We start from the raw sequence: 27,125 nt of genomic DNA, 5'->3' as shown, positions 1-27,125 counted from the left end.
TTCAGTTAAATTATTTAATTTCACGCCATACATTTCATAAATCACAATTAAATTCATTACAATCACAGTATAAAATCAGCAATTTTACAATTACATATTTGAAAAATTAAATTCGATAATAACATTTTGATAACTATGATATTTTAAGCGATTGATATATGCATAAACTTTAGTTATAAGTATATTTACAAAAAACAAACTGTCTTCTTGAACATATTTTAGATAGAACAGCAAAATGTAATTAAAAAAAAAAACCTCTGACATCTATGCTTTCATTTTTTATACAATCATGAATATTAGTTTATTTTCTTCATATTTTTTAAACCATGTAGGAAACGTTCCTTTTTTTAAATTGTATTGCTGTCTTTTCTATCCTACTACCAGGAAAAGAGCGCGAAAGAAACAACTATGTTTCGGTTTGAAAGTATGTAAAAATTTGAAAAAACTATTACTTTATGTTTTTTTAAGAACTATTTTTTATTTTATCACTACATGAAAGAGCTCTTTCGTGTAGTGATAAAATGCTTTTTGCGGATGCCTAAAAACGCCAAAAAAGGGTCCAATCTGGTAATTCTAGAAGATTCCAAATTTTTATATTACCTAATTTATGAACAAAAAATTTATTATAGTAGCAGCAACACGATACAGGTGAAAGTTTTGAAATCGTCGTGACCTAAAAGGATAAGACGCCTGGTGTATTTTAACGGTGATCCGACTGTACCCCTGTTCGAATCCTGCAGGCAGGTACCATTTTTTTTTAATGAAATACGTTAGCACTTTACAAATGACTTCCACAACGGGGGGAAAATATCGTGTAATAAAAATTAATCCCGAAAAAAATAATTATGATTTGCGTAATTACTGATAGTAGGCCGTCTTGTGAGCCCGCATGTATTTATCCAGCGTATCTCTAGTAAATGTGCCGTAATGCGTTTTGGTTTGAGCGGGAAACACGTTGCTCTGTAAAACTGAGTCATAGAACTCGTGTCTTAAGGTGGATGGTTAAATTTACGCTGTTTTAATTTCTATGGGCTCCGGTAACCACTTAACACCAGATGGGTCTTGGAGCTCGCCTACCCATATAAGCAATAAACAAAGATGGAAGTAGGTCATATGGTATAAAAATGATTTAACGACATTATTAAGGCTGAAAACAAAAAAAATAAGTTTGCGCGCTCACGCTTGTTCCTATAATCAGAGTTTTTTGCATTAAGTTATTTCTTCACATCGATCTAGGTAATTTAAGATACCACATTTTGTTAATTTTGTGCTTGGACAGCGTCTTAAAATATTTGTCATAAATAATATTTAATTATTATTGTTTAATCCTAAATCTACATTAAGTCCTACATACTTATTATTGAAAATATACTGACAAATTTATCTGTCCGATTTTAAAATTTTGATTCTAAATAAAATACAAAAAAAAAAAAAATCATTTACACTTCTATCACAAAATCAATCACGCGTGTCAAATTAAATTCTCGACATTAGAGCATAAAAGTTCTATTCTTAACGACTTTTCGTCGAAATCGTTTTGATACGCTAGAACCATTTCAGAATAAATATGTTCAAATCATCGAAATCCTGACTTTATTGCTTTAATGTCGAGAACAGTAAATTGAAATTAGTTAATAGTAAAATTCACTAAGAATATATTTTTTATTTATTTACACTGGTAAATTATTATTAATCGGCGTTCTGAAATGAAATACAGGGTGTTCCCGAAAACTAAGATAGATAGATAAACGGACATGAACTCTGAGGATACCTTAAAATGACATTCTAAAATCGTCAGGGTTTTAGAATTCAAGTTCAGACTGGGCACAGAGCGGCCATATTCATATGAATAGAAAACGTACCTCAAAACAAGCACAGGTAGAACTGGAGTTTCATAATACGAGAGCACGAAAATTAAGTACTAAGTAATATCTTGTACTGCTTTTTGATTTGCACGCAATGCACTACAATTTGCAATTGATTGACGTGTCAGCTCTACGGTCTTAAGGAAACGCGGGCTGCCAGGTTCCCAGGTTAGTAGTTTAGTATACATTTATCTTTAGAAACGGTGTACACCCTGACTAATTTTACCCGAAATCTGGAATGTGAAACTGAGAATGAAGAGACTAACTCAGTAATACTTTGCTTGCCAGTTAGATATAGTCATTACAGACAGACATTCCGGATATCAAATCCTATCGAGCTTGTTCCAAATTATATGACAAGTATAAGCAATCGAGGCTTCACTTTTGAAAATGATAAATTCTTCGACATTACCTCTTTTTTTCTGTTTCTGAAAGCACCATTTATCAAATTTGAAGTATGTATATGGATTTGTGTTTCTGTTTCAAATTATTTTCGATACAATGGAAATGGGAGATATTAATAATCAAGATATAAAACAACGGTTTCTGCTCTAAATTTGTTATACGAAAAGTATAGGGACGACATTACAAAGCATAAGTTGCTAGATCTCGCTGGTATCATGCAAGCTGATTTTCGCGGAACTCAGGTCAATAGCTGGCAAGAGGGGCTCATAAAAAATAAGGAAGTATTTCGTTTCGGAGGTCAAATTCCGATTCGCGTCACCGAGACAGCTCACAAAATAACTATAAAAATAAAAAGTTCATAACTATCAAATATGAATAACAAGTTAATGATCTTACTGCGTCTTAAATTTAATCTTAATCTAAATATTTACTAAAAGTTTATGTTTTTGGAGGGATCGCGATGGTTGTCTCGTTGGAGTCGTTGGGCCGTTTGTCTTCTTCCTCTTCAACGGGCGCCACGTAATTCCAAGATTGAGTGTCGCCGGTACCGAAAAGTATGAAATACCCGGCCGAGGCTATGTACAATGATGCTCCTGTTATGAATACTGGACGCCATTCAGCAAATCCATTCTGTAAAGGAATATTTAAAAAAAATAAGGTAATCTGTCGTATACCTTGAACCGTGGGTGAGGCGCCGGTCCGAAGTACCTTATTGTGGATACGCCAAATTACAAACCCAGAAGCAGGCGTCAATATCTATATAAACTTTATACCCATCTATATGTGTAATTACCTCAGCGTATTCGCAATAAGGTTATAGACTTATATGGATTGACAATGAATAAAAATAATAAAATCAACGATTTCCACATGTAATGATTTCTCGATATTTCGGCGGTGTTTTCAAGCGTCATAATCACGAGTGGTATCTATTGTGAGTCCGTTCGGGTAGTTCAGCCTCTTGTGCTTTTCAACCGCGTAGCGATATATACGCATTCTGCTTTGAAGAGTTAGAGTATACTACAAAACTGAGACTTCAACCTTAAACTAGCAACGGGGGTGAGGTGACGTCACGAACATTGTAACATTTTAGAGCCAACAACCCACTAATGACAAACCAACTGGGCCATAGAGTTGTTTTACTAATTTGTAGTTAGTTGGGAAAAACCTGTTTATACAATTTTGAAATATTTGAAAAATATTATCGACTATTATCGAAATACAATTACCCCGTTCTTTGTGAAGTGCGCAGTGACCAAAGGAGTAACAAATCCGGCAGTGTTACCGATTCCATTCGCAATTCCATAGAGGGTTCCGGCAAAGTTCGGAGCCAGATCCTGATGGTTGACCAAGTTGGTGAGTGTGGCCGCACCGTTAGAGCCCATTGAAAACGTGATAAGAACAACAGATAAAATAGGAGCACAACCCGTATAGCCTAAGGCTATGAGTAATAATCCAGGAACGACATGGGAGAACAGACAGAAGAATTTTCGCATGAACGTTGTTGATACCACGTTTTGACGAACGATTCTGAAAACAATAAATTGAAATGTTACTAGCTACTACTAAAATAATACACATTTAAGATAGTTATTTAAATTCATACTACATAGTTTTTTTTTTTTTCCTACCCAAGCTGAGAGCCTTGAGAGGCTATTTCAGCGTAACCTTAACTAGTAGGTGAGCTCACGGCGCTCAAACCTGACGACGTTGCTAACACGAACCCTAGCAAGAGCCGTGCTTCGCAGAACCTACCAGCGGATCGGAAACGCGACCCACTGAGAAGATCCGGCGAGAAACTCAGCGGGCTGTGTCTGAGGGTTAATTTATTCGTCGAGTCCTTCGTCGCAAGCGACGGGTTCGACGAGAACGATGACACATACTAGTGTTATTAATCTAAATGTATAAAAGTCCATGTCTTTATGTATCTTCTTTGTAAAAGCAAAAATCCGAAACGACTAGAATATTTTTTTTATTGCCCTTGTAGGCAGACGATCATACGGCCCACCTGATGGTGAGTGGTTACTGTCGCCCATGGACATCAGCAATGCCAGGGGCAGAGCCAAGTCGCTGCCTACTGCTTAATACTCAGATAGACTAGACCGATTGCGATAAATCTTTCAGGAAATATTCAAATTGGCTTAGCGGGCGATCCTGTGAGAAGGATCGCTACCATCGAATCAAAGATCGGCCAACAAAGCAGGTCAGATTTCACTACTTGCTTTAAAAAGGTAACATATAAATACAACATACGTACATATTAAAACAAACTTTAAATAAGACTGTTTTGGTATTACCTGTCTCCAATAGCTCCGAAAACGAGTGAGAAGCACATTCTTGCTAGATACGGTAGCGAGGACAAAGTTCCGGTCGACGTCAAGTTAAAGCCTAAAGCGCTGGAGACGAACTTAGGCGCTGCAGTCATCACGAAATACAAGCCCCAATTGTTGCCGTAATGCAGGATCACCATTGCCAAAAAGGGGAACGATGTAAAGATTTTCTTAAACGGTGGTACGAACTGTTGAAAAAAACTGTGCTTAAAAAAGGGTCCACGTGTGGTATTCAGTGGAAATTGTCATTGAAATTGATTTATTTGTCTCGCGCATGATCATCATTACGGTATGCTGTATATGAAAAAAAAAAATATATATATAAAATAATAATAATAAAAATAAAATAATAACAATAATAAAAATCAACGATTGTACAAAATGCTAACCCAGTCCTTTGTATGTATAGTTTAGATAGCATTTCATACAAAATAATTAACAATTAAATTACAATATTTTCTTATACAAAGACTTAGATAGCATAAAATAGATATCAGAGCAGACGAATACAAAAAGACACACAAATATTATTCTAAAATTCTTTTCGTAATGTTTTCTGTGTTTTATCCTGTTTATATGTTAGCATTTATCAAGAAGAATTCACGTTTTATTTGCCAAAACGATCACGAAATACATGTTTCTTTAACGTGATTAAAATTCTATCTGTAAACGGCTAGGCTATCTCAATCATGAATGTTTTATTTAAATTATGTTATGAGACAAATTACAAGGTCTAATCTTTTGTTTTGCAAACAAAGATATATACATCAGTAGCTACTTTTCATGTAATTTCATTCATACTATTGATGACAATATCAACAATCCATTTAATAATGCATTAGTAATGTTAAGCGACACCAATTTCGCTTTTTACACGCTTTATATTAGCTTCACTTGTATGTATGTTTGTATGATTGTATGTTTGTAACTGACTCCTTTAGACGCAATTTTGACCCAGAATTTTAAACAGTCAGATTTCATTCAAACTTTGTAGATTTGTGATGACAATACACTAATTTGATAAGATTTATTCCATTATTCAATTTGCAAAATAAGATTTTTGCCAATTTATATAATTTTTATCTATAGTCAATAAGGCAGAAATTGATGTTAAAGTACTTAATAGTTTTAAAAATACGCTTTTATAGAAAGTTTAACTAAAAGATGAAAAATAAATAATAGTTTAAAAAAACTAAAAAACACGCTTTATATAAAATCCAATAAAAAATAGAAAATAAATTTTAATAAATTTAAATTGAAATATTTTTACCTTTTTAAGATATTATTGAAATAATAATTCTTCTACTCATATCGGTCAGAAAAATATTTAACTATAACAAATAACACCATACATCCCACGCTTTTTTTATAATAAAATATATTTTACACTATTTCCAATTTAAATTTATTAAAATTTATTTTCGATTTTTTTGTTGAATTTTATATAAAGCGTGTTTTTTATTTTTTTAAACTATTATTTTTATCAACACTAATAATAATAATAAATATAACACCGATTCTGAATTAACGCTTTTCAAAATAAAGAAAAAAACAGAGCTACGATCTAAAATGAAACACTTAAAAATACCGACAGAGTATATTGTAATTCTTTTTTATGTAGGAGTTATTACTGGTGGCCCGAAATCCTTTCCAGGATAGGTGGGCGAGCATAGGCTCAGCCAGGAGCGGTGGGATTTGCTAACAAGTACCCGAGCACCTCCGAAGAAGATCTAACCGCTCAAGGGCACCTGCTTCGTGAATGTATTACTACCAGATTGGAATCACGATCCACTGAGAAAATCCGGCGAGAAACTCGGCGGGCTGTTGTATGGATTAGGTTACACCTCGAACTCTTTGCCAAGTTTGACGAGTAAGTTTAACAGTAGTAGTTTAATTGTACAAATATTTTGTTACACAGATACATGTAAAACAGACAATCATTGACTGGAAATAAGATAAATAAATAGCTGCGATAGACAAATTGCTTCAATATAAATATGTGTATATAATTCTAACATAACGTCAACAGATTTATATTTTCAAAAAACATTGAGTTATTAAAAATGTATACCTAGTGGTCAAATTACAAAAATGTGTTTTAGTTGTTTTTTTTTTGTTTGTATCATGCAACTCTGTTGATGATTATATCTGTTGTAAGATAATTTATAACTATTGACCTTGTTAGTCAATGACCCCGGCTACTGTGTCGCATTCGGTTTTCGGTCGGAATTGGTATTTTAGTTGAAGATATTTGGCATTCAGTTTTATTAAAGTGTGCAAAACTATGATTTACCAAATAAATGATTTGTTGAAATAGAACTATTTACAATATTTTATCGATTGATTATATACTGATTTTTATTTAACCGCTGATTTACCTTTGAGTCTTTCGAACTGTGCTGTACTTTATCACCGAGGGCTTCTAAAATGTACTGCTTCTCTGTTTCCGAAATACGTGGATGTTGTACCGGGGAATCGTATACCAAGAACCACCAAAAAACGCACCATACAATTGCGATAATACCTGAAAAATACATTAGTTTTATTGTTTGAAAAATAATTAACCAAAAGAATCGTTTTGTGAACCGACGATCGTATACCGAAATTTATTAATCCTATCGTTAATATTGCAGATGTATCTTGGTGTATATATATATATATAAAGATATAAGATTCTCAATCGTACTTTCATATCAGAAACAAGCTTCGTGAATTTGATTCGATGAGTGATACAATGAGTCGTAAATTATTATGATTACAATGGTAAGTTGATGTCGTTTTTGTACAAAATCATTAGCAAACATAGTACATTATTATGTGATCCCTATATATATCCTATTACATAAATTTTGTATAAGTGTTTCAGCACGTTCATCTTCCCATTTAATAAAAACATTTTTCAATTTCAACCAAATTCGGAGTTAAGTTTGAACCCGAATGAAATTAATGGTACACAAATGTAAGAAATGATATTACTTAGCGGCTTCATAGAATTGGTAAAACCTAATAAGTTTTTGTTATTAATTAGACCTCCTATTATCGACTACGAAATTTTAATTGCCAATGAAGACAATCAGAGAACAATATTGACAGTTTTATTATTTATTTATTTCATTTAAATTTTGGTCTTCTACATAGGTTTTGTATTAAAGATACAGATGGTTGAAATGCATTAAAATTATTTCGAAAAATTCGTTTCATTCCAAAGACAAGTCTTTGTTATACATTACTAACTATAAAGATGTTTTTTGTGCTGTAGTTAATATTACCAAATATTTTACTCCGGTTTGAGCCCCGTGAGCTCACTTACTAGTTAAGTTTACGCTGAAATAGCCTCTCAAGGCTTAGAGGAGGCTTAGGCTGGTAGGGGAGGAAAAAAACAAATATTTTAAGCCTATATATAAAGTAACGAAGATTCGTTTTTAACCGAAACGCAACAATTATCGTCAAACTACGTGTTGCGTATTCCAATGAGAAATTCCTTAACACGTCTGATAAGAGTATTGGTTCGTTCGCAGCCATAACAAATTGTAACACCGTAAACACATCACGCGTCAATTAGCTATGTAGAAATCTGGTGTTTTAAACTACCGTAGAATGCAAATAAGTGTAAGAAAGCTAATTTATTTGAACAGTAAATTGTGCTCGGGGAGGTTCAAATGTACTTCAAACGTGTCTATTATTTTAATTTTTATCAGATCAATTGAGAACTGCAAGAAAAAACAATAACTTTACCGAATTAGAGAAAAGTTAAAACCTATATTATTAAATTTTCTCGTTAACAATTTGAAAAGATGCGAAAAATATGCGAATTCATGACTCACTTAGCATTAAAGAGTGCTTCAAATGTACTTGAAACGTGTCTATTAGTTTAATTTTTATCAGATCAATTGAGAACTGCAAGAAAAAACAATAACTTTACCGAATTAGAGAAAAGTTAAAACCTATGTGTTTTCTCGTTAACAATTTGAAAAGATGCGAAAAATATGCGAATTCATGACTCACTTAGCATTAAAGAGTAGATTAAATTACGATAAGCGTCTTTAAAGGTTAAGTCAATTATATTTAAGTCATAACACTAATTCGTGTAATTACAAAAAAAACACTTGGCCAAAATTTAAATAAAAGAACAAATATCTCAATCTCTTTTACCTGGTACGTAGAACGCATAGTCCCATCCAAAGTTTTCAATTAATGGTCCTGTGAGTGACCACGTGACCACAGTACCGATGGCTCCGCCCAGCAAACCGCTAACAAACTTGCCCTTCTCCGCCGGCGGGGCCCAGTGAGCAAGCAGAGCATGAAGAGACGGGAACAAAAAACCCTGTTTCAAACAAAACAAATCCCAATAGCGTTTTTCAATATCGTCTTACAAATATTTGATTTAAAAAAATATCTATTGTTGAAATAAAAACAAACACAAGAGAAAATTTTACTTTTTTTTCATTTAACAAGGTCAAGTCTGAAATTGATGATTTTACTAATTAGTAATCAAAATGACGAGAATAAAATTTCTATGAAAATCAAGTAATCAAAATTCCACGAGTCCATTGGTTTATTTAAAATACAAATTTCTGTTTTCAGTCTAATACGTAATCTTTATGATGTAAATTATTTAAAACCGAAACTTCAGTTTCTTTAAGCGATATTTTTGTTTGTCTCAATGTATAGCGAAGCGGAATTGAGGTATGAAAAAAAAAACAATCAAGGTATAACATTTACGATATGTACCATTCCACTAAGTACCATACCAAGTAATCATAAATAAACATTAAGTTGGAATATAATTCTAGTGTAATATTGTTGCATCAGCATAAAACATTCTTCCGAGTATTTCCGAGATACATTTTCATTCGTAATTAACGTAAAAATTTCTTATATGTACTTATTTAGAAAATTAATCGTTATTGATTAAGAAAGAAAACAATTTCATAGTGTTTAAAAGACGTATTATCGTGAACCGAAATGCACAGTTTTTGTATCTAAAAGGAAATTTAGCTGGACTACTGCGACAAAAAAATACAAATATTTCATATTTTTAATACTTAACTTATGCTATTATCAAATCGACTATGGCCGAACAAAAAAGAAACAGTAAAATTCCTTGTGACATCTTAAACATAATTAAAAAATACTCTGATAAAATTACCCCTGCCAGTCCGATTATAAATCGCAGAGCTACCAACACCATGTAATGTAGCCGAGCTGCTTGTGGACTGAGAATCGTCAGTAATGCGCTGATCAGCATCGTGATGAAGACCAGCTTTCTTGGTCCCCAGAATTCAGCTGCAGTTCCACTGAACACGCTAGTGATGGCATAACCCCAGAAGTAGCCGGATAACACGTAGGCCTGTTCTTGTGTTGTCCACGTGAAGGTCACAACGTCTTTTGGCTGCATTGTAAAAACAAAAGACATTAGTTTCGGTACTTAATCAGCTATTTCCTACTTCAGTAAGTTTAATTCATTGAATTTAATTCAGTAATTAAATTCAATGAATTTTTGCAACAAAAAGAAGGTATTATGCTATCAATAAAATTCTAGATTTTATAAACTATTTAAATGCTCCCATTAATAATCCACGGTACACATCAGGGGACAAAAATTCAGGAAACCGTACCGTTGATGGGTACGGTCCGAGAATGCACTTTTTACCCTAACTTTTCTCTGGTAGTTAAAGGGCCACCTACGCTATGGCTATGGGTATTTCCACGGAATAGATAAATAAGGTTATAATATATAAGGTATATAATATATAAGGTTATAATATCTATTCCGTGGGTATTTCGATCGTCGTACTTTTCATCTTAAGCAACGAGTTCGAGAGTGGGTTTGGCGGATCCCATAAACCATAAGCCGCCGTCGCCTGAGTGGGATATGTAACTAGTGACGGCCACGATAAGAGGGTTATCGTGACTCGCCGCTTTGTCGAAGTAGCTTTCTGATGCTTCCTTTTGATACTTACGAATTGAAGTCGTCTTGATGATAGAATGAATGCATAGTAGGAAATACACAGAGTATAAAATTGTAAAATGATGAACCGTATTCAATAAAAAATTTTTTTTATATTCGTCGTAACTTTCAATAAAACAAGTTCTAACGAACAAAAAAACTATATACCTTAAATCACATTTAAATAATAACATTTAGATGGTTTTTTCCCACGAACATTACACCAGTACGATTATTCAAAAAAAAAACAATAGCGCGTCGGTTTTTCATCATTTACATTAACTATTTGTGTAGGTATAAATAGCGAATGGACTCTTTGTCTTTGCAATAGAGTTTTTAAGGAGACCAAGATGGCGTTATTTGTAGAGATTCAGTAGTTTTACGCATTGGATTGTTTCACGTGATACTGCAACTACATCATATACTTATGATTGTTTCCTTTGGACAGCTCGCCGAGAATCAAAAAGCCTCGTCCTTCCATAAAGCCCTTATCATTATAATTGAATTTAGCGGGATATACGTCAACCTTTTATAAAATACTAGCGACCCGCCCTCGCTTCGCTTCGGAAACATTAAAACACACATGAAACCAAAAAAATAAAATAAAAATTAAAAAAAGTAGCCTATGTTCATCAGGGACAATGTCGGCTTCTAATGGAAAAAGAATTTTTCAAATCGGTCCAGTAGTTTCGGAGCCTATTCGAAACAAACAAACAAACAAATTTTTCCTCTTTATAATATTATAGTATAGATATAGATATAGATAAGAAATTGCAAAAAATGTTACAACTAACTTTAAAAAAATGAATTGAATACGATCATAATTATTTCAGAATTGGCACAAGTCGTTTTGAGGACACACTTGCGTTACGATTCATATTATGTTATTTCATGTAAAGGAATATAACAATTGTGCAAAGAACTGAGAGGTCTTTCACACCTTATTTCCGACTAAATTTATTTCTACGAACAGTGTTATACACAACAACAAACACTTCGGTAATTGCTGTTATAATGTAGTCTCTATCGACTCTAACCTCTAAGGTTACTCCGATTGCAAATATGTTTACAAGAACTGAAACTATTTTTTTGCGTTTTACCTTAAGCATTTTACGAACACACTTCAAAAGAGGCATCTTTTACTTACAGTTTTAAAATTAAAACACCAAAACACTATAACGCGAATTACTGAACATTTTCTTCTTATTCATTATCTTGTGCATTTGATTTAAATCTTAATTCATCTTTGTGCGATATTCAAACCGAATACTTCCATATCAGAAGTAAATAAAGATGTAATTTAATTGCAAACGTACCTGTCGCAGGTTATGCTTCGTCACCACGGTTGTGTTGTACGTCAAGCTGTCATTGGCTAATAAGGCCTTGCATTCGCTTTTCACTCTGCGAACAATCATAACAAACCTCACTCAAATATCTCAATGACTGTTACGTTTGATTACGGGACATTAACATGTTTCGATCGAGATCTTGTTTTGAGTATTTATAAATGATATTGATTAATTTTACTCAATTACTTTGCGTTTGATAATCCAATACTTTGCATTACGAATGTAGGCATATTTAGGCTATAGCCACTGATTGTGTCGAATTTTATTATGGCAATACTAACACTTCTTACTCAAAGTCCCATGGAACTTTACTAATATAACATCTAAACTGCCAGCCTAAAATTGGCAGTCTTTAAACAACTTCGGTATGTATATTTACATTGTTAGCAATATGAGCAACAATTAAATTTAATCTACGTCCTACGTTTGGCAATGTTAAAAAATACTTAGTATATTTTTATTGACACGATATACCTTTCAGTATACAATGTAGTATTAATACATACTTATTTCAGTATTTTCTTCGGTTTTCGCGTGTCGTGGACATTGTTCAAACTACTTCTACCATCAAATTAGTTTTAATGAAATATTTATTTTCTTAACAAATTTATATTTTAGTCCCAAATGAGTTTTATAATAGGTGCATCATCTGCATCAATGTGATACTAAAGAATATCAAATATTCATTTAAGATGTATTTATTGTATATACCCTTAGCTCGGAAAAATACTGCCTTGTACTTTATATACTAATTTAACATAAAAGAAGAATAATTTGTTCCTCTTCACTTTCGTTTAATTTTGAAAGAATTGCCAAACAAAGAACAGGCGGACGGACGATCATGTGTATCAAACAATACTAATTACTTTAAATACACGTAAACAAACATGTCAACGACAATTTTTTTAAATGTTCCTTACACAATGGAGTTATAAATGATAATTCTCAGCAAACGTTATTTTGTGAAGTTAAATTATTAGTTATTTGCAGAATAAGATTTTTCGATTGTTAATAGTCAAATACTTTGAGTTATTAATTGGTCAAAACATTTATTTGTATTTGCTTTAAAAAGTTCATATTTTTTGGTCATTTTTTATTCATTTTATTCTCAATCATTTTGACACGAAATTCAAGATGAAGAATACAGGTGTATATTTCACAACCAGGAAAACGTTCAAAGCAAATTTGCCACGTGATTGTTTTTAACGGGTAATAAAAATTAAAGAAACCCGGTATTTAAGACGTCACTAACATTCTCTAAAAACCAGTATTCTAAAAAAACAAAAGAACAATGTCTAAGTTTTTTTTTTATCAGAAAAAAATCGTATCTTTTTTTATTGCGTTGGTCGGGGAACGAATTCGTAGCTCATCTGATGTTAACCAAATGCCACCCACCATTGAGACATGAATGAAATAATTTAATGCATCTTAAATGGCATCAAAACATAGTTACTGTTGTAAAATTAATTAAAACCATTTATTTATTTTATATTATTATTATTTATTTTTTATCTTTAAATACTGTATATTTTATTACACTCTTTAAATAGTATTATAGAGTTAATAATTATAATAATAAAAGACGGGTAAAATAGAATAATAAATTAAAAAATTAAGCCGTTTTAATTAAATCTACGACTCCGGAAAACCGACGGAAATACTACAAAACAAAACTTTAATGCATTAAACCCATACACATTATGATTTTTATTCGTAAAGGCGCACTCAAAATTTTATTTATTAATACAAACAAGCAGTCCTTTAATTAAGTATTCTCTAACGAAACGCTGAGTAAATCTAGAAATCTCTAGCATTCGAGTCTAGTCATAGTTGCGTGTTGCTTTGACCGCATTTTCGTTTTAATCATAATTATTATGGCAAACATAATTCATTTCACTTTTAGTTATTGTTTTTCTTTACAGCTTACATTTTTATGATGGTTTTACAGCTTAATTTTATTTTGTTTTGAATCCCAAATAATTCTTAACACGTATAAATACACACCCGCACCTAATAACTCATTTATAAAATTTGACGGTAGACAGCTACTTAGTTCTGCTCCTGGCATTGCTGTCGTCTATGGGTGACGGTAAGCACTCACCATCAGGTGAGCAGTAGACTCGTCTGTCTACAAGGGTTATAAAGAAAAAACAATGAATCAGTATAAAAGGCTTTTCAATTATATTCTGGAAATTATAAATAATACGTCAAAATTAAAATATAAGGATTATAAATATTGGTTTTTCGTTATAAGATTTTTGATTAACTTATTAATTAATGATTTTCTTAATAACGTCATATTGATATTATTATTTATGAAAATACAAAAAACGAACAAAATGTGGTATTTTATCTCTTTCGTTAACAAAAAAACAATACTATTTTTGTTAGGAAGGCTATCTATTAAGTACTTCAAATCATTTGACTGCACTAGCGGCTCGCCCCGGTTTCACACGATGGAATTAAAACAATCACACATCTATTTTTGTACCCGTGGGACAACCAAGCCTCTTCCTACCGCTGAAGAGTCTTCAAATAAATCATTTGAAAAATTACATGATATCACGATGCTCAGGACATCCTATGGTGCAAAAAAATAACTATTGATTTTTTTTAATATTTAACTGTCCGATTTTGTTGGAGTTTGAGTTGGAGTTTGTTACCTTATAAAGTGTATTTAATAGATCTATAGACACATGTTTACCAAACAGATTATTAAGCTTAAAAATAAATAAAACTATGAAACTTACGATGTTGTTGTAGATAAATCGGGGACCATGGCGATGATGTTGACGCTCATATTCACCCTCATCATATAATTCACCCAGCACGCGAAGAACATCATCAGTGCAATGTTGAATCGCGCCGGCACCAAATCTGAGAAACACATTATTGAAATCAAACGTTAAGTACTTTTAAATTTTCCGACATACCCGATCCTGTGGACCGAATGGTAAACAGTCGACGTCGCTCTAAAGACGTCATTACGGGACCCGTATTAACGGTACTTTTAGGTACCTCAAGCACCGGTCACCGTCCGCGCCGAACCCATCGCCTGTGACGAAGGGCTCGATGAGTAAATTAACCCATAGACGCAGCCCACTGAGTTTCTCGCCGGATCTTTTCAGTGGGCCGCGTCTCCGATCCGGTGGTAGATTCTGCGAAGTACGGCTCTTGCTAGGGCCAGTGTTAGCAACACTTCGGGTTTGAGCCCCGAGAGCTCACCTACACGCCAAGGTGAAGCTGAAACAGCCTCTCAAGGCTATCAGCATAGGTAGGGAAAAAAGGAGCACTGTACGGAACAATAATTTTCTTCCTGATTCTTAATTTATCGTATGAATACAAAATTAATAATTAACAGCTGTGCGAATAAAATAATTTACTTGTTGCAGTTTTATTTTAAGTTATATACATATTACTTAATCAGTCATAATCCTTATTTTTCACTATAACATAATGTCTAATTCAATATATAATCTCAATCTCCGTTAAAGTTATTTAATTGTCAATAACGATATCAAAAGGTATCACTGTATGCGATATAGAATTTTGCAATTTATTAACCAAATAATATTATTAATGTGAATATTTTTATCTAGATTAAAATCTAGTGTAAGTCTAGTATTCGTTTGAGGTAATTTAAAATAAAACTTTTCTTCCATTTTTTGCGCAACACTATTCTCGACAACAGAGCCTGCGTACGTCATGATTCGAAAATGCGGCTAGCGAAACGGCTGGTCGAGATGAATAATTAATAAACAACTTTGAACAACTATGTCTATTCCGAAATACGGAAACCGACATGTGCTTTAGCTTCAGTAAATAGATGACGTCGCAATTGTTAAGAACAAGAATGCGCGACCTCGCGCAAAACCTGTAACTGCACGCGGAAAATAAACTTTCGAATACAATGTCAATATCGACCAGCCAGTTGACAAACACCGGCCACCGGTTCGTTGCACCGTACCTACAGAACGTTTGTTCCATATAACTAAGAGGTACAGAGATTAAAAACAAATTAAAAGAAGCGAAAGCGAAAGGCGATTCTTGACGTATTGAGAGCTCGAACCAGTTAAGCGAGAATCAAGACGATGGTGGATTTAATTAAACCAAATCAATATTCGCTATAGGTGACGCACGACAAAATTACTAAATCTAAAATCTAATTAGTAGTTATGTGTACAAGGTCTTAAGTTCAAGATTGAATGGAAGTAAATTAGATGTGTATTCTCAGAAACCGAAAGAATATTATTGCAAAATAACGTGTAAATGTACAGACGTGGCCTCAAGCCTCGGTATCCGACGATGACACCAAGATCAACATCTCACTCCATCACGGTTTCAATGTGTTCTGGGTTCTTGCTTGACCTCAAAACGTCGTAAAGGTCGGTCGATGAATATTTGTTGATGATTGTGTTTGTATATTCGTAGCGTTGTTTCGGAGTAACAATTAATACCTGTTTGACGAGTACATTTGAATTTGAACAGTTACTGCTATGCTTGATGGCTTGAAGGTATTCTAGAGATTAATTATTATTCTATTCTAATTGTTTAATTAATGTGAAGAATACGTCAAACAGGTGTTACAATCCCAGTAAAGTAACGTTTATTGGTAAACGACTGACTCGGTGGTGCAATAGTTAGCGTCCCTGACTGATGCGCTGAGGGTCGTGGGTTCGATTCCCAAGTTTGATGACCTTTCTGGACCAGGGAATGGGTTGGCTAAAGAGGTTAATAGGGCGTGTGAGATCCCTTCTCCTAATCCGGGAGGAAATCCGTGTGCAGTTTCCACTTTGAAATAGCACCGCAGTACTTTTCGTTGGGTTGATGTCTATGCGCCATTTTCGGAACCACTGTCCTAGGGCTGCGGCTGCGCTCTGAAGTTTCCTCGCGATTAGGGACTTGTTTCTACTCGAATAATAAACAGTCGTGTCGTTGGCGCGAATAAGGCTAACTAGCTATTGTTTTATATTTAATTATTTGTTAAAACGAGATTAGTGGTATTAGTAAATGTGTTTTAGCTGCAGTAGTTCCCCCTTCAATTTTTTTATCGTTTCGCTGTAGCAATAGATATGAAGATAGAATCAACTGTTATGAATTCACAACACGTTTTACCAGCAGATCTCAAGATTGTAATTATAGAAATGTTAGGATAAATGCCTTTGAAACGTCTTATACAAGATACAGAATCATAAAATGCTTGTAATTAACGTCGAAATTACATGTAATTAATGTCCAAATTACTGTGATGTAGTAGCTTATTGTAACTGTGACTGGCGTACAGTGTAAACTTGGTATCACAAAAGGCGTGGTCTCCGACATTGTCACAGAGGATCCATTGTTGTTGTTGTTCCCATTGTGATATCGTTTTGAAGCACTACATCGCATTGTGTGCATAATCGCTGTTTGAGTGAAGATCATAATTTACCATCCGGTTCTACGAATTAATTCCGCGAGATAGCGCACAGTAAATACCTGTGCTTGTAGAGATTGCTTACAAACAAAAAACAAACGCTTTGAAATAGTTCTGAAATTACGTTTTGTTCGCACACAATACAACCGTTGAATATGATAAACTAATCCTATTCTAATCTAGGTTACATGTAATAGTGTAATTCAAACGTGTTTATTCTTTGTAACCGGTAAAGTGGTCGTGAAGTATTGCAATCCTAGGTTAAACTATCAAACGACGTTTAAAGTTATTGAATAAAATTTTTTTTTCAATAATGGATATTAATCATGTATTTAAAACGAGAATTTTTCAAATCAACTCTAATATTATATGTCGAGCAGCTCAGCTACTGTCTCCGACGGTTAATTACATAAATTACGATTCTTTAACGGCAACGATAGGAGTGCAATGGGTGCAGTGAGTTTATTTTAACAAATTCAAACTTCAAGCCAGGAACCTTGACGTGTGACGTAAGCAACGCGAATGATATTCAAATTATTATTATGATTATTTTTTCTCGCTTAAGCTGAGGGTCTTGAGAGACCATATCAGCTTAGCCGGGCGAGTAGCATTCAAATGAGACAGGAGACTTCAGTGGTTTGCGTAACGGTAAGTTCGGTAAGTAAGCCTCGCGTACCGAAGTGATATCCACGTTGTGAAAGTACGTGAATGCAGGCGCTAAGGATCCGGCGGCGACCGGCGCCATCCGAGTCGCCTGTCCGGCGCCCGCGACTGGTCATCCCGTTTCTGTTTTATTTTACAGCCGCTGTTAATTTTCTATACCGGTTTTTTTAATGTGCGTTGAATTGCAAACTGCTATCGGCATTAAAATTTCTTTCTTTTCTTTCCTAGCGCGTCTGAGACGTTCGATGCCCTAAGTACAAATTAAGGTTTATAAGATGACAAATACTTTATGGCTGCGCTAAGTGGATTATTTTGACATTCGCCATTAAATACACATCATCTATAAAACATCACATTTCTTGAGATTTTTCAATGTCAATTCGCATACAATACACGTTACGTCCTTGACATTAACAAGAAATCTTATTGTACTATTTTTGCGTCCGCTATTATAAAATACGAATAGTATAGTTGAAGATAACTAAATTCTTGCTTGTATTATTTCTATATCTCACGTATCATCCTTTTACTTATCATACTCTTTCACCTTTCTAAATGAAAATTCTTAGTTTTTTTTTTAATAAAACGTATATTATGTTTAGATACCGTTTTAAATTTAAGACGCTATTATAGACCAAGGGATCTTGGGTATTGAAGAAGACGCGGTCCCGGAAAACCCTGCCCTCCTCGAGTTACTACTACTACTTTGCCATCATCCATCTGTAGTAGTAACTTCCTCACCTTCTTTTCCTATAACATTTGAGTTGTATGACCAATATAACCCCTGCTTGTTGGACCTGTTCTGCGATTTGGTATGCGATGGCGCTCTGAGTATTCTCATCGCGAAGCAATCACACCTTAAGCCCTATAGTCCATTATAGTGTCTATTCCAATGCATGTTACAGAATATCGATCAAATGTTGTGGTGTACGACGGTTTTTTTTCCTACCTAAGCTGATGGTCTAGAGAGACCATGTTAGCGTAAACTTAACTAGTAGGTGTGCTCATTGGGCTCAAACCTGGTGATGCTGCTCACACGAACCCTAACAAGAGCCGTGCTTCGCAAAGAAGTCGTCGTGGCCTAACGGATAACGTCCGGTGCATTCGTGTTGAGTGATGCACCGGTGTTCGAATCCCGCAGGCGGGTAATAATTTTTCTAATCAAATACGTACTCAACAAATTTTAATGTTCACGATTGACTTCCGCGGGGAAGGAATAACATCGTGTAATAAAAATCAAACCCGCAAATTTTAGTTTGCGTAACTACTGGTCGTAGGACCTCTTGTGAGTCCGCGCGGGTAGGTACCACCACCCTGCCTATTTCTGCCGTGAAGCAGTAATGCGTTTCGGTTTGAAAGGTGGGGCAGCCGTTGTAGCTATACTTACTTGAGATCTTAGAACTTAAACCCAAGGTGGGTGCACTTACGTCGTAGATGTATATAGGCTCGAGTAACCACTTAACACCAGGTGGGCTGTGAGCTCGTCCACCCATCTAAGCAATAAAAAAAATTAAGAATGGGTGGTTTGTGTCTGTGGATTAATTTACTAGCCGAGCCCTTCGTCACAAGGGTATTTACATTGTTCTCTATGGGCTCCAATAGCCGCTTGACGTCACATATGCTATGCATCGTCTTCAAATGTCAAATACATTTAAATTATTTACTGCATATATAGTTTTCATTTTAAAACTTGGAGTCAAGCTTTTGAATTTCTTCAAAAAATAAAATAAATGATGTTCACTTTGATGAAATATTTTTTGTTTCAATTCACAAAAAAAATTAATCAGTAGCTACTATTATGAAATAGCAGAGATGAGCTAGAGACTAAACTAAAAGCTGCTGTCGGAATAAAATATTTGCAACTTCCGATTACTATCAGGAAGATTGAAAACTAATATTTGTTTAAAAAAATATTTAAATTGCGTTCAATTTATCCAGTATATTTTCTCATTACATAAATTGTGCAATGTGCAGCAGTTTTTATTATTCGTAACAAAGCAAAAATTATTTACGCTTAACATTGGTATGATAAATTGCCCTTTGAAGAAACATCTCCTTATTTAAATAAGTGTAAGGTTCAGCGAACGGTCATTCACTTAGGGCTTATAGCAATTAAGAAAGTATACATTGAGATCACAGTAAGCAAATTCTAATGACAGCGCGATAAATTCATCCCGACACATTTAAATAATGCATTAGTTTTAAGTTTGCAAAAAATATCATCGAATTGGATTTACCCTATTACATACAATTATAATTAGCACTGGCATCCTAAGTTAGGTCGTTAAACAATGCTGTACCTTTTGTGGCTTTGCCCTAAACACGTCATTACGGTACGATCCATTAACGGTGCTTTTAGGTACCACAAGCGCCGGTCACCGTCCTCGTCAAACCCGTCGCTTACGACGAAGGACTCGACGAGTGATTTAACCCATAGACACAGCCTACTGAGTTTCCCGCCGGATCTTCGCAGTGGGTCGCGCTTCCAATCCGCTGGTAGATTCTGCGAAGCACTGCTCTTGCTAGGGCCAATGTTAGCAACACTCCCGGTTTGAGCCCCGTGAGCTCACTTACACGTCAAGGAGAAGCTGAAATAGTCTCTCAAGGCAATCAGCAAAGATAGGAAAAAAAGGTGGCTTATGAAAAAGCGATTTTTACATACACTTAATTTGTTTTAGTAATTATGAGTCCCTTTAGACAACGACATAAACTTAGGTTTTAAAACACGAGTTTTTAAGTAATTCCAATTTTTTTATACTTCAATACTATCTCTGAGTTTCTAATCAAAATAATACTCACTTATAGTTTAATCTAATTATTTTGTCGTTGTATTTTAATGAAAAGACAGGATACTGCAGATAAACCTTCATTTCTCAATCTTTAAATATAGAAAAAGTATGTACGTATGACTTGGGGTTCCATTTAACATAAAGGGTCTCTGGTAATTAACCACACTCCTCGAACTCGGTAAAGACTTCGACGTGCAACTTAACCTAAGCATCAGCCCGTTGAGTTTCTCACCGGATCTTCTCAGCGTGTTGCGATTCCGATTCGGTGGTAGATTCATTCGCGAAGCAGCTACTCTTGAGTCGTTAGGTCTCCCTTGGAGGCGCTCGGGTAGCTGTTAGCAAATACCGTCCCTTCTGGCTGTACTCTTGCACACCCACCTATCTTTGTGAAACTGGAAAGGCCTCCAGGCCACAAGTAAAGCCTCAATCATAAAAAAAAACATAAAGGGTTTGCTAGTATTAGACAAGCTCCTACCATCACACACATCTTTCTAGTTTTTAGTTCAAATAGATTATTCATTGGACAAATAGGTTGTTTTCGGATAGGAAAATAGGAGCGTAAAGCTGACCTTGATTACAAACGCGACCAGTTGAAGGCCCGCCCTCCTGCTGCCATAACCTATAATTATAAGAACGGCGTGCTTACGTGCCCTCAATGCGCTAGGAGTTTTGCCGCGAAGCTAGGCTATATAACCCATATTCGAGCGCACGAGCTCCAAACCGACGGATAGGAGTCAAAGTGGTCGCCATGGCCGAAATCGGTCGGATGAATCATCATGTTCAGGTTATTTTCACAAAAAAAACATCCGAAAATTTTGGTTTAAAGCAAGAAAAGATGTTATTCTAAATTAACTTTGGAACATCATTAAACATCCGCAGCAGGCATTGTGACAAAATCATTGAACCGTACCGTATTCAGTAGCGGAATCGTGCATTTCTCGATTTGTCAAGGTCGTCGGCAGCGGATCATGCGAGCATGTGATACTTGCGTTTTATCGTCAGATAATACATTTTATAGGTACTAAATTATAATCACACCTAAACCACAATTCGGCAAGCATAGGCGTTTAAGAAGTTCAACTGCAATCAATGTTTTTTATATGGATTTGTCAAAGTAAGACTGCTGTGCATTCGAAGCACATGTTTGTAGTAAGCATTATTCCCTTTTGACTTCGTGAATAATTACTACACCCTATATTGTTTATTCCATCTTAGAAATACATACTTGTACAGTCAACAGTTTTAGTATCACGCTCTCTCGCATGCAAAAAGATAGTTTTTAAATTTACCACAAATCGTCATGTCGTTTTTCCTCAACGAATTTGTTCATACGTAATTAGTTTTCCTAATATTAGTAATCAACACTATGAAATTGTTAGTGGTATATGGCATAATCTGCTGCATAAATATCAAGACATCAAAAATATTTGAGACATCTTCCAGCGTACGCTAAGCGATCTTAATCCTTTTTTATGATTGAGGGACTACTGGTGTCCCGGAGACTTTTTCATTTTCACCAGGACAGGTGGGCGAGCAAGGGCTCAGCCTAGAGGGGTGGGATTTGATAACAGCTACCCGAACGCATCCAAAGGAGAAACTCAAGTGTAACTTCACGAATGAATCTACTATCGGATCGGAATCGCGACCCGCTGAGAAGATCCGGCGAGAAACTCGGCGGGCTGATGTTTAGGTTAGGTTGCACGTCCAACTTTTTGCCGAGTTCGACGAGTACGGTTACCGGAGTTCCTAAGCCTGCTTCTAGTGTTAAAGCTGAAGGCGTCTAATGCAAGGGTTATTGGATCTGATGGATCCGTAAGGACGTGAAGATCTTAATCCCTCAATGATTCGTTCAAATAATACAAAACCTCCTGCCCGCGTGTAACTGGAATGGCCTCTTAGGCTACCAGTGGACAAATAGGGGAAAAAACAAAACTACACCGCACACTATCTTACTATATGACTTATTTAAGTAATAAATTTACGGAGTAAATAAGTAAGTAAGTAAGCAAAATTGAAGTTATTGCAATACTAAATTCACATAGCGACAATGAACATTTAGGTTATGCTTAACTACTAATATTGTATCCGTAAAAAATCCGTCGAGAGAACTGTATTTCGATAAATACCTATATTATAGATTGGTCAATGGAAATTCACTTTACAATAGTACTTAAAACAAGCTAAACGAGTATATAATGCCATGAAGCTTAATAATATACGGCGATCAATAAATTTAACATCATTATTACTTCTCGAGTTTTTTTTGCGACCTTGAATTTTTTTAAACGAAAAATAGAAAGACAATTTTAATGTAATTTTAATATATTGTTGCACTGTAACCAACTCTTTTGGAGCCAGGATCGACTGCAGGTACTATAAATATTATGTAAATCGCTTCATCGACTATATGAATAATTATTAATAGACAAGCATTCCGTATGGGGCATTTTTTGCTCTAATGCCCCTAGTGGTTACCTCACCTTGAGACATGAGATAGAAATCGCAATTATATTTTATAATAGCTGTGCTATCTTTCATCAAAATTAAATGAACTGTTTCGTTCCAGAAATAGGATAAAAGGAACCAAACCTAACCGTGGTGGTGCAGGCTTACAACGCACCCTTAATACCAGTACCCTTAGTACCAGTAAAGTTTAATTGTATACTGCCATTTTTTATTGCTGTAAAATAAACTGTGGAATTAATTCACAATATCATTACGTTAGACGGTGATGATTAATTTGATATTATGTTGATAATACGATTGATCTTTTTTTTGTGAAGGAAGGATTACTGGTGGCCCGGAGGCTTTTTCAGTTTCATCAGGATAGGTGGGCGAGTACTGAGTCCGAGCGCCTCCGAAGGAGAAAGGACAAGTTAAGGGCAGCTGCTTCGCGCATGAATCTACTACCGGATTGGAATCGCTGAAAAGATCCAGCGAGAAAATCAGTGGGGTACGATTGATCTACGCTTAAGGCGCAACACATAAATGATTGACCCGTGCTTATAATATACAAATTTCGATCATTCATGTACTATAATTGTAACATGTTTAAGTTAAACTTGGGTGGGTTTGTGCACCTGTGCCGTTTCCAATTAGACGGCTGCGCTTTTTTATAAATTCTAGCCCAGCAAACTACCGGAAACTTGACTTATCCTTAATCTTCTTTCAACATTGATAACAGAAAAATAGAGAACTTTGTCGGATCGATTTCTTCTGATAATTAAATAATTTACCAATAAATTCATTAGTCTCTTCTCTACTTACATAAAATGGTGCTATTCATATTAGATGTATAGATATCAAGATGTTTATTTATATCGTCTTAGTGACTTAATTTTAAGTAAAACGAAACTATATTAAACATTAGAATAAAACCTTTGAGCCTCATAGTGGATGCTTTGAAACTTGCAACGATTGTTTCGCTGCATTTTAAAGTGATGCAGTTGTTTCATTATGGAACTTTTTTTGATCGCTAAAGTAGGTGAATGGTCCCTGTTACCCTCGTGATTAGATCAGAAACATTAAAAGGAGTTTTTATATAAAAAAATGTCTATGTCAATTTTGTTACGTGGATAGTGACTTTAACTTCAAGGTAGACTGCTGCGATATTCGCGCCATGATGTCAGTGTGTTCCGCTAATCGCTCGACCAGTGTGCTTAGTGCGAGCTTTTTAACGTTCTCGATAGCGCAAAAGTTTACCCAATTTTGTATGTAGTTGGAACAGCGCCCCTAACAGCAAACGTAGGCAAACGATCCCATTCCATACAAATATGAGCTAAACGTTAAAAAACTCGCACTAAGCACACAGGTCGTCAGGACGTAAAAAAACATCGCTTTTAAAATACAATGCGTTGCAAAAAAGTCACCATCGACAACACCGGCCTTTTGGCGTGACTCCGCGTACGCTTAAATTGGATATCCAATTTATATCTCGAAGATAATAATGAAATGATAAAGACATAATAAGAATTTTTTTAAATTTTAATTTATTATTATATTTTACACTTTTAACGTGATGTGATTTTATTATGTGCTTAATTATAAAGTACCTAAGTGAAAACTAGAACAAGAGTAACTTTGAAATCCATTTTCTGTATGCAAGAACGCACTGTCGTTTAGAAACTTGTTGAAAGTTTGAAGGATATTAATAGAAAACTTATCTTTTCTGTTTGGCTTACATTAATGGAAGAGTTGATGCATCGTGTAGTGTTAAAATGGCTGCCTAAGTTTACAAGACATGGAGGCGAAATACCAATTTCAATGGAATATGGGCTGTTCTAATATTTAAATTAAAACGCATGACTTATTCGCTGTAGCAGTAACGATTACCATCTGTAATGCCGATCCATGCAAGCTCATAGAACACACTAGAAATTACCTAATAGAAACCTTGCGTTATTATTTTTATTATATTATTTCTTTATCTTGAACGCATATTCGTAGCTGTCTCAGGACCTAACTATTCCACAGTCGCGAAACTATAGCGGACGTTTCATTCATACTAATACAAAGTTATTCCTCCCTATTATTAGCTGTGCTACGTTAGCTGTGAATAATTTCATCTTAATACTACCAATTTGATTATATAGTGCTCGCCTTGGTGTTACGTTATAGTTAAATTGGTAGTATTAAATTGAATTTATTCACGGCTAACTGTTCGGTTATGTTTTGTAACAACATTAATGTTTTCCAGCAACACTATCGCACCAACAACACGTACAAGCTACGACACTTCTTAAGGTTGATGAAAGGACACGCTCAAAGGCATTACTTCGATCTGTACTTAAACAAAGTATTGAAAGCATTTCTGCATCTAGATGCATTTAATTTTCATGGCTATCTTAAGACTAGGGTATGTTTTTATATTTATTTTAAATCTCTATATATAAAAATGAATTGCTGTTCGTTAGTCTCGCTAAAACTCGAGAACGGCTGAACAGATTTGGCTAATTTTGGTATTGAATTATTTGTGGAAGTCCAGAGAAGGTTTAAAAGGTAGATAAATATGAAAATTCTTGGAATTAAATAAAGTTCTTTTATTTATCGATTGAGGCCAATTGAGGCACTACGAAGTCTGCCGGGTCAGCTAGTGTTAGATAAAAAAATAGATGTTTATAGTGGAGATGAGTACGTAGATTTGTAAAAGAGAATTAAAAACTTTGCGCTGTGATTAACAATGCCTTTAGATCGTTACACAAACGACTCGACCATGATCACCGACCGTGGAAACTTTGTAAAATACTTTTGATCGCATCTACGCAAAACCCTAAGAAACTAAATACATCTTATTTAGTTTACTGAAAGACAAAAGAGTTACGTAATGGGATGCCAGAGATTTTAATCGATACAAGCGAAAATTTCTTTGGTTCGTTTATTTATCAAAAATATATTGTGAAACAAAAAAGTTGTCTCCAAGCTCGCGTTGTCACCCGGCACGGACTGGTACCGAAGTAATATTTTATTGCCTATTACTGCAACACAGTATTTTATTCAAAGTTTTTGAATATACTGGTGTTCCTAATCGATGGACACAACAATTTTAATTCGTGACGCAATAATTATAAATGGTTTTTTATATCTACATAGCTGAGGATATCTATCATTACGTATATCTATAGTATTATGTCATAGATATATCAAACCAAGCCGCCAAAACTTTGTAATGTATTTTGTTTTAAATGTATGTCTCAATATAATTACGACATAACATGTGTTCAGCTGTATTGCTTTATTATATGATTGTTTACAGCAATCAATTGATTTTTCCAGTGTTTTTTTTTTCATTAAAAGTAGAAAATACTATTTAAACCACGCAATAATTACCAGCTTGACTTAAATATAGAATATGACATTGGAATAATCAAATATTATATTCGAAATCTGAAGAGCGTCTTCAAGCACAACAGGTTGTACACGACACGAAAATAAACGACATAGCCTTCATTAACAAATGCGCTTAATTATGTTTGACTTTAATGGCGTTAATTAATGTTTATTGTTTATAAAAACATTGTTTCCGAGGAAGCGCGTCGAACGATCTACCGCTTCACAGTTTCTCGGTACTATGTAATAGACGCGTCCATTGAAGAAACTCATTCTCAGTTCACTTACCGAAAAATTTAAAGTATAACTTCATGATGTTTTACACGTTACACGATAATACAACGAAACACCAGCGCGTCAGACGGTAGGCGCGCACACGCGGCTGTTTGTGAGATCGCGATCGATGGCGGCGAGCTATTCGCGCGCTTGTCTTTTTACGACTGTTAAGTAGTTACTCTGCTTACTGCCTTCGCCTTCTAATCGGCACGCTCCGCGAAGGCCTCGCGTGCTACTTCGTAAGTACGTCCTGTCGTCA

At 34.8% G+C, this 27,125-nt stretch overlaps 1 protein-coding gene across 1 annotated transcript; it reads right to left on the bottom strand.

Moving 5' to 3' along the window:
* On the bottom strand, window positions 1-27,125 carry LOC101737926 (uncharacterized transporter slc-17.2). The gene is made up of 9 exons (XM_004931802.5): window positions 26,879-27,125; window positions 14,650-14,776; window positions 11,867-11,951; window positions 9,750-9,992; window positions 8,753-8,924; window positions 6,979-7,124; window positions 4,568-4,788; window positions 3,500-3,800; window positions 1-2,900 (listed from the first exon to the last, which is right to left on the bottom strand). The coding sequence occupies exons 1-9, from the start codon at window positions 26,901-26,903 to the stop codon at window positions 2,709-2,711; spliced, it is 1,512 nt and encodes a 503-aa protein (XP_004931859.2). The 5' UTR covers window positions 26,904-27,125; the 3' UTR covers window positions 1-2,708.

This window comes from Bombyx mori, chromosome 3, assembly GCF_030269925.1.
Source record: "Bombyx mori chromosome 3, ASM3026992v2".
Lineage (NCBI taxonomy): Eukaryota > Metazoa > Arthropoda > Insecta > Lepidoptera > Bombycidae > Bombyx > Bombyx mori.
Note: the sequence above shows the minus strand (reverse complement) of the source record. Positions and strands in the feature narration are given on the sequence as shown.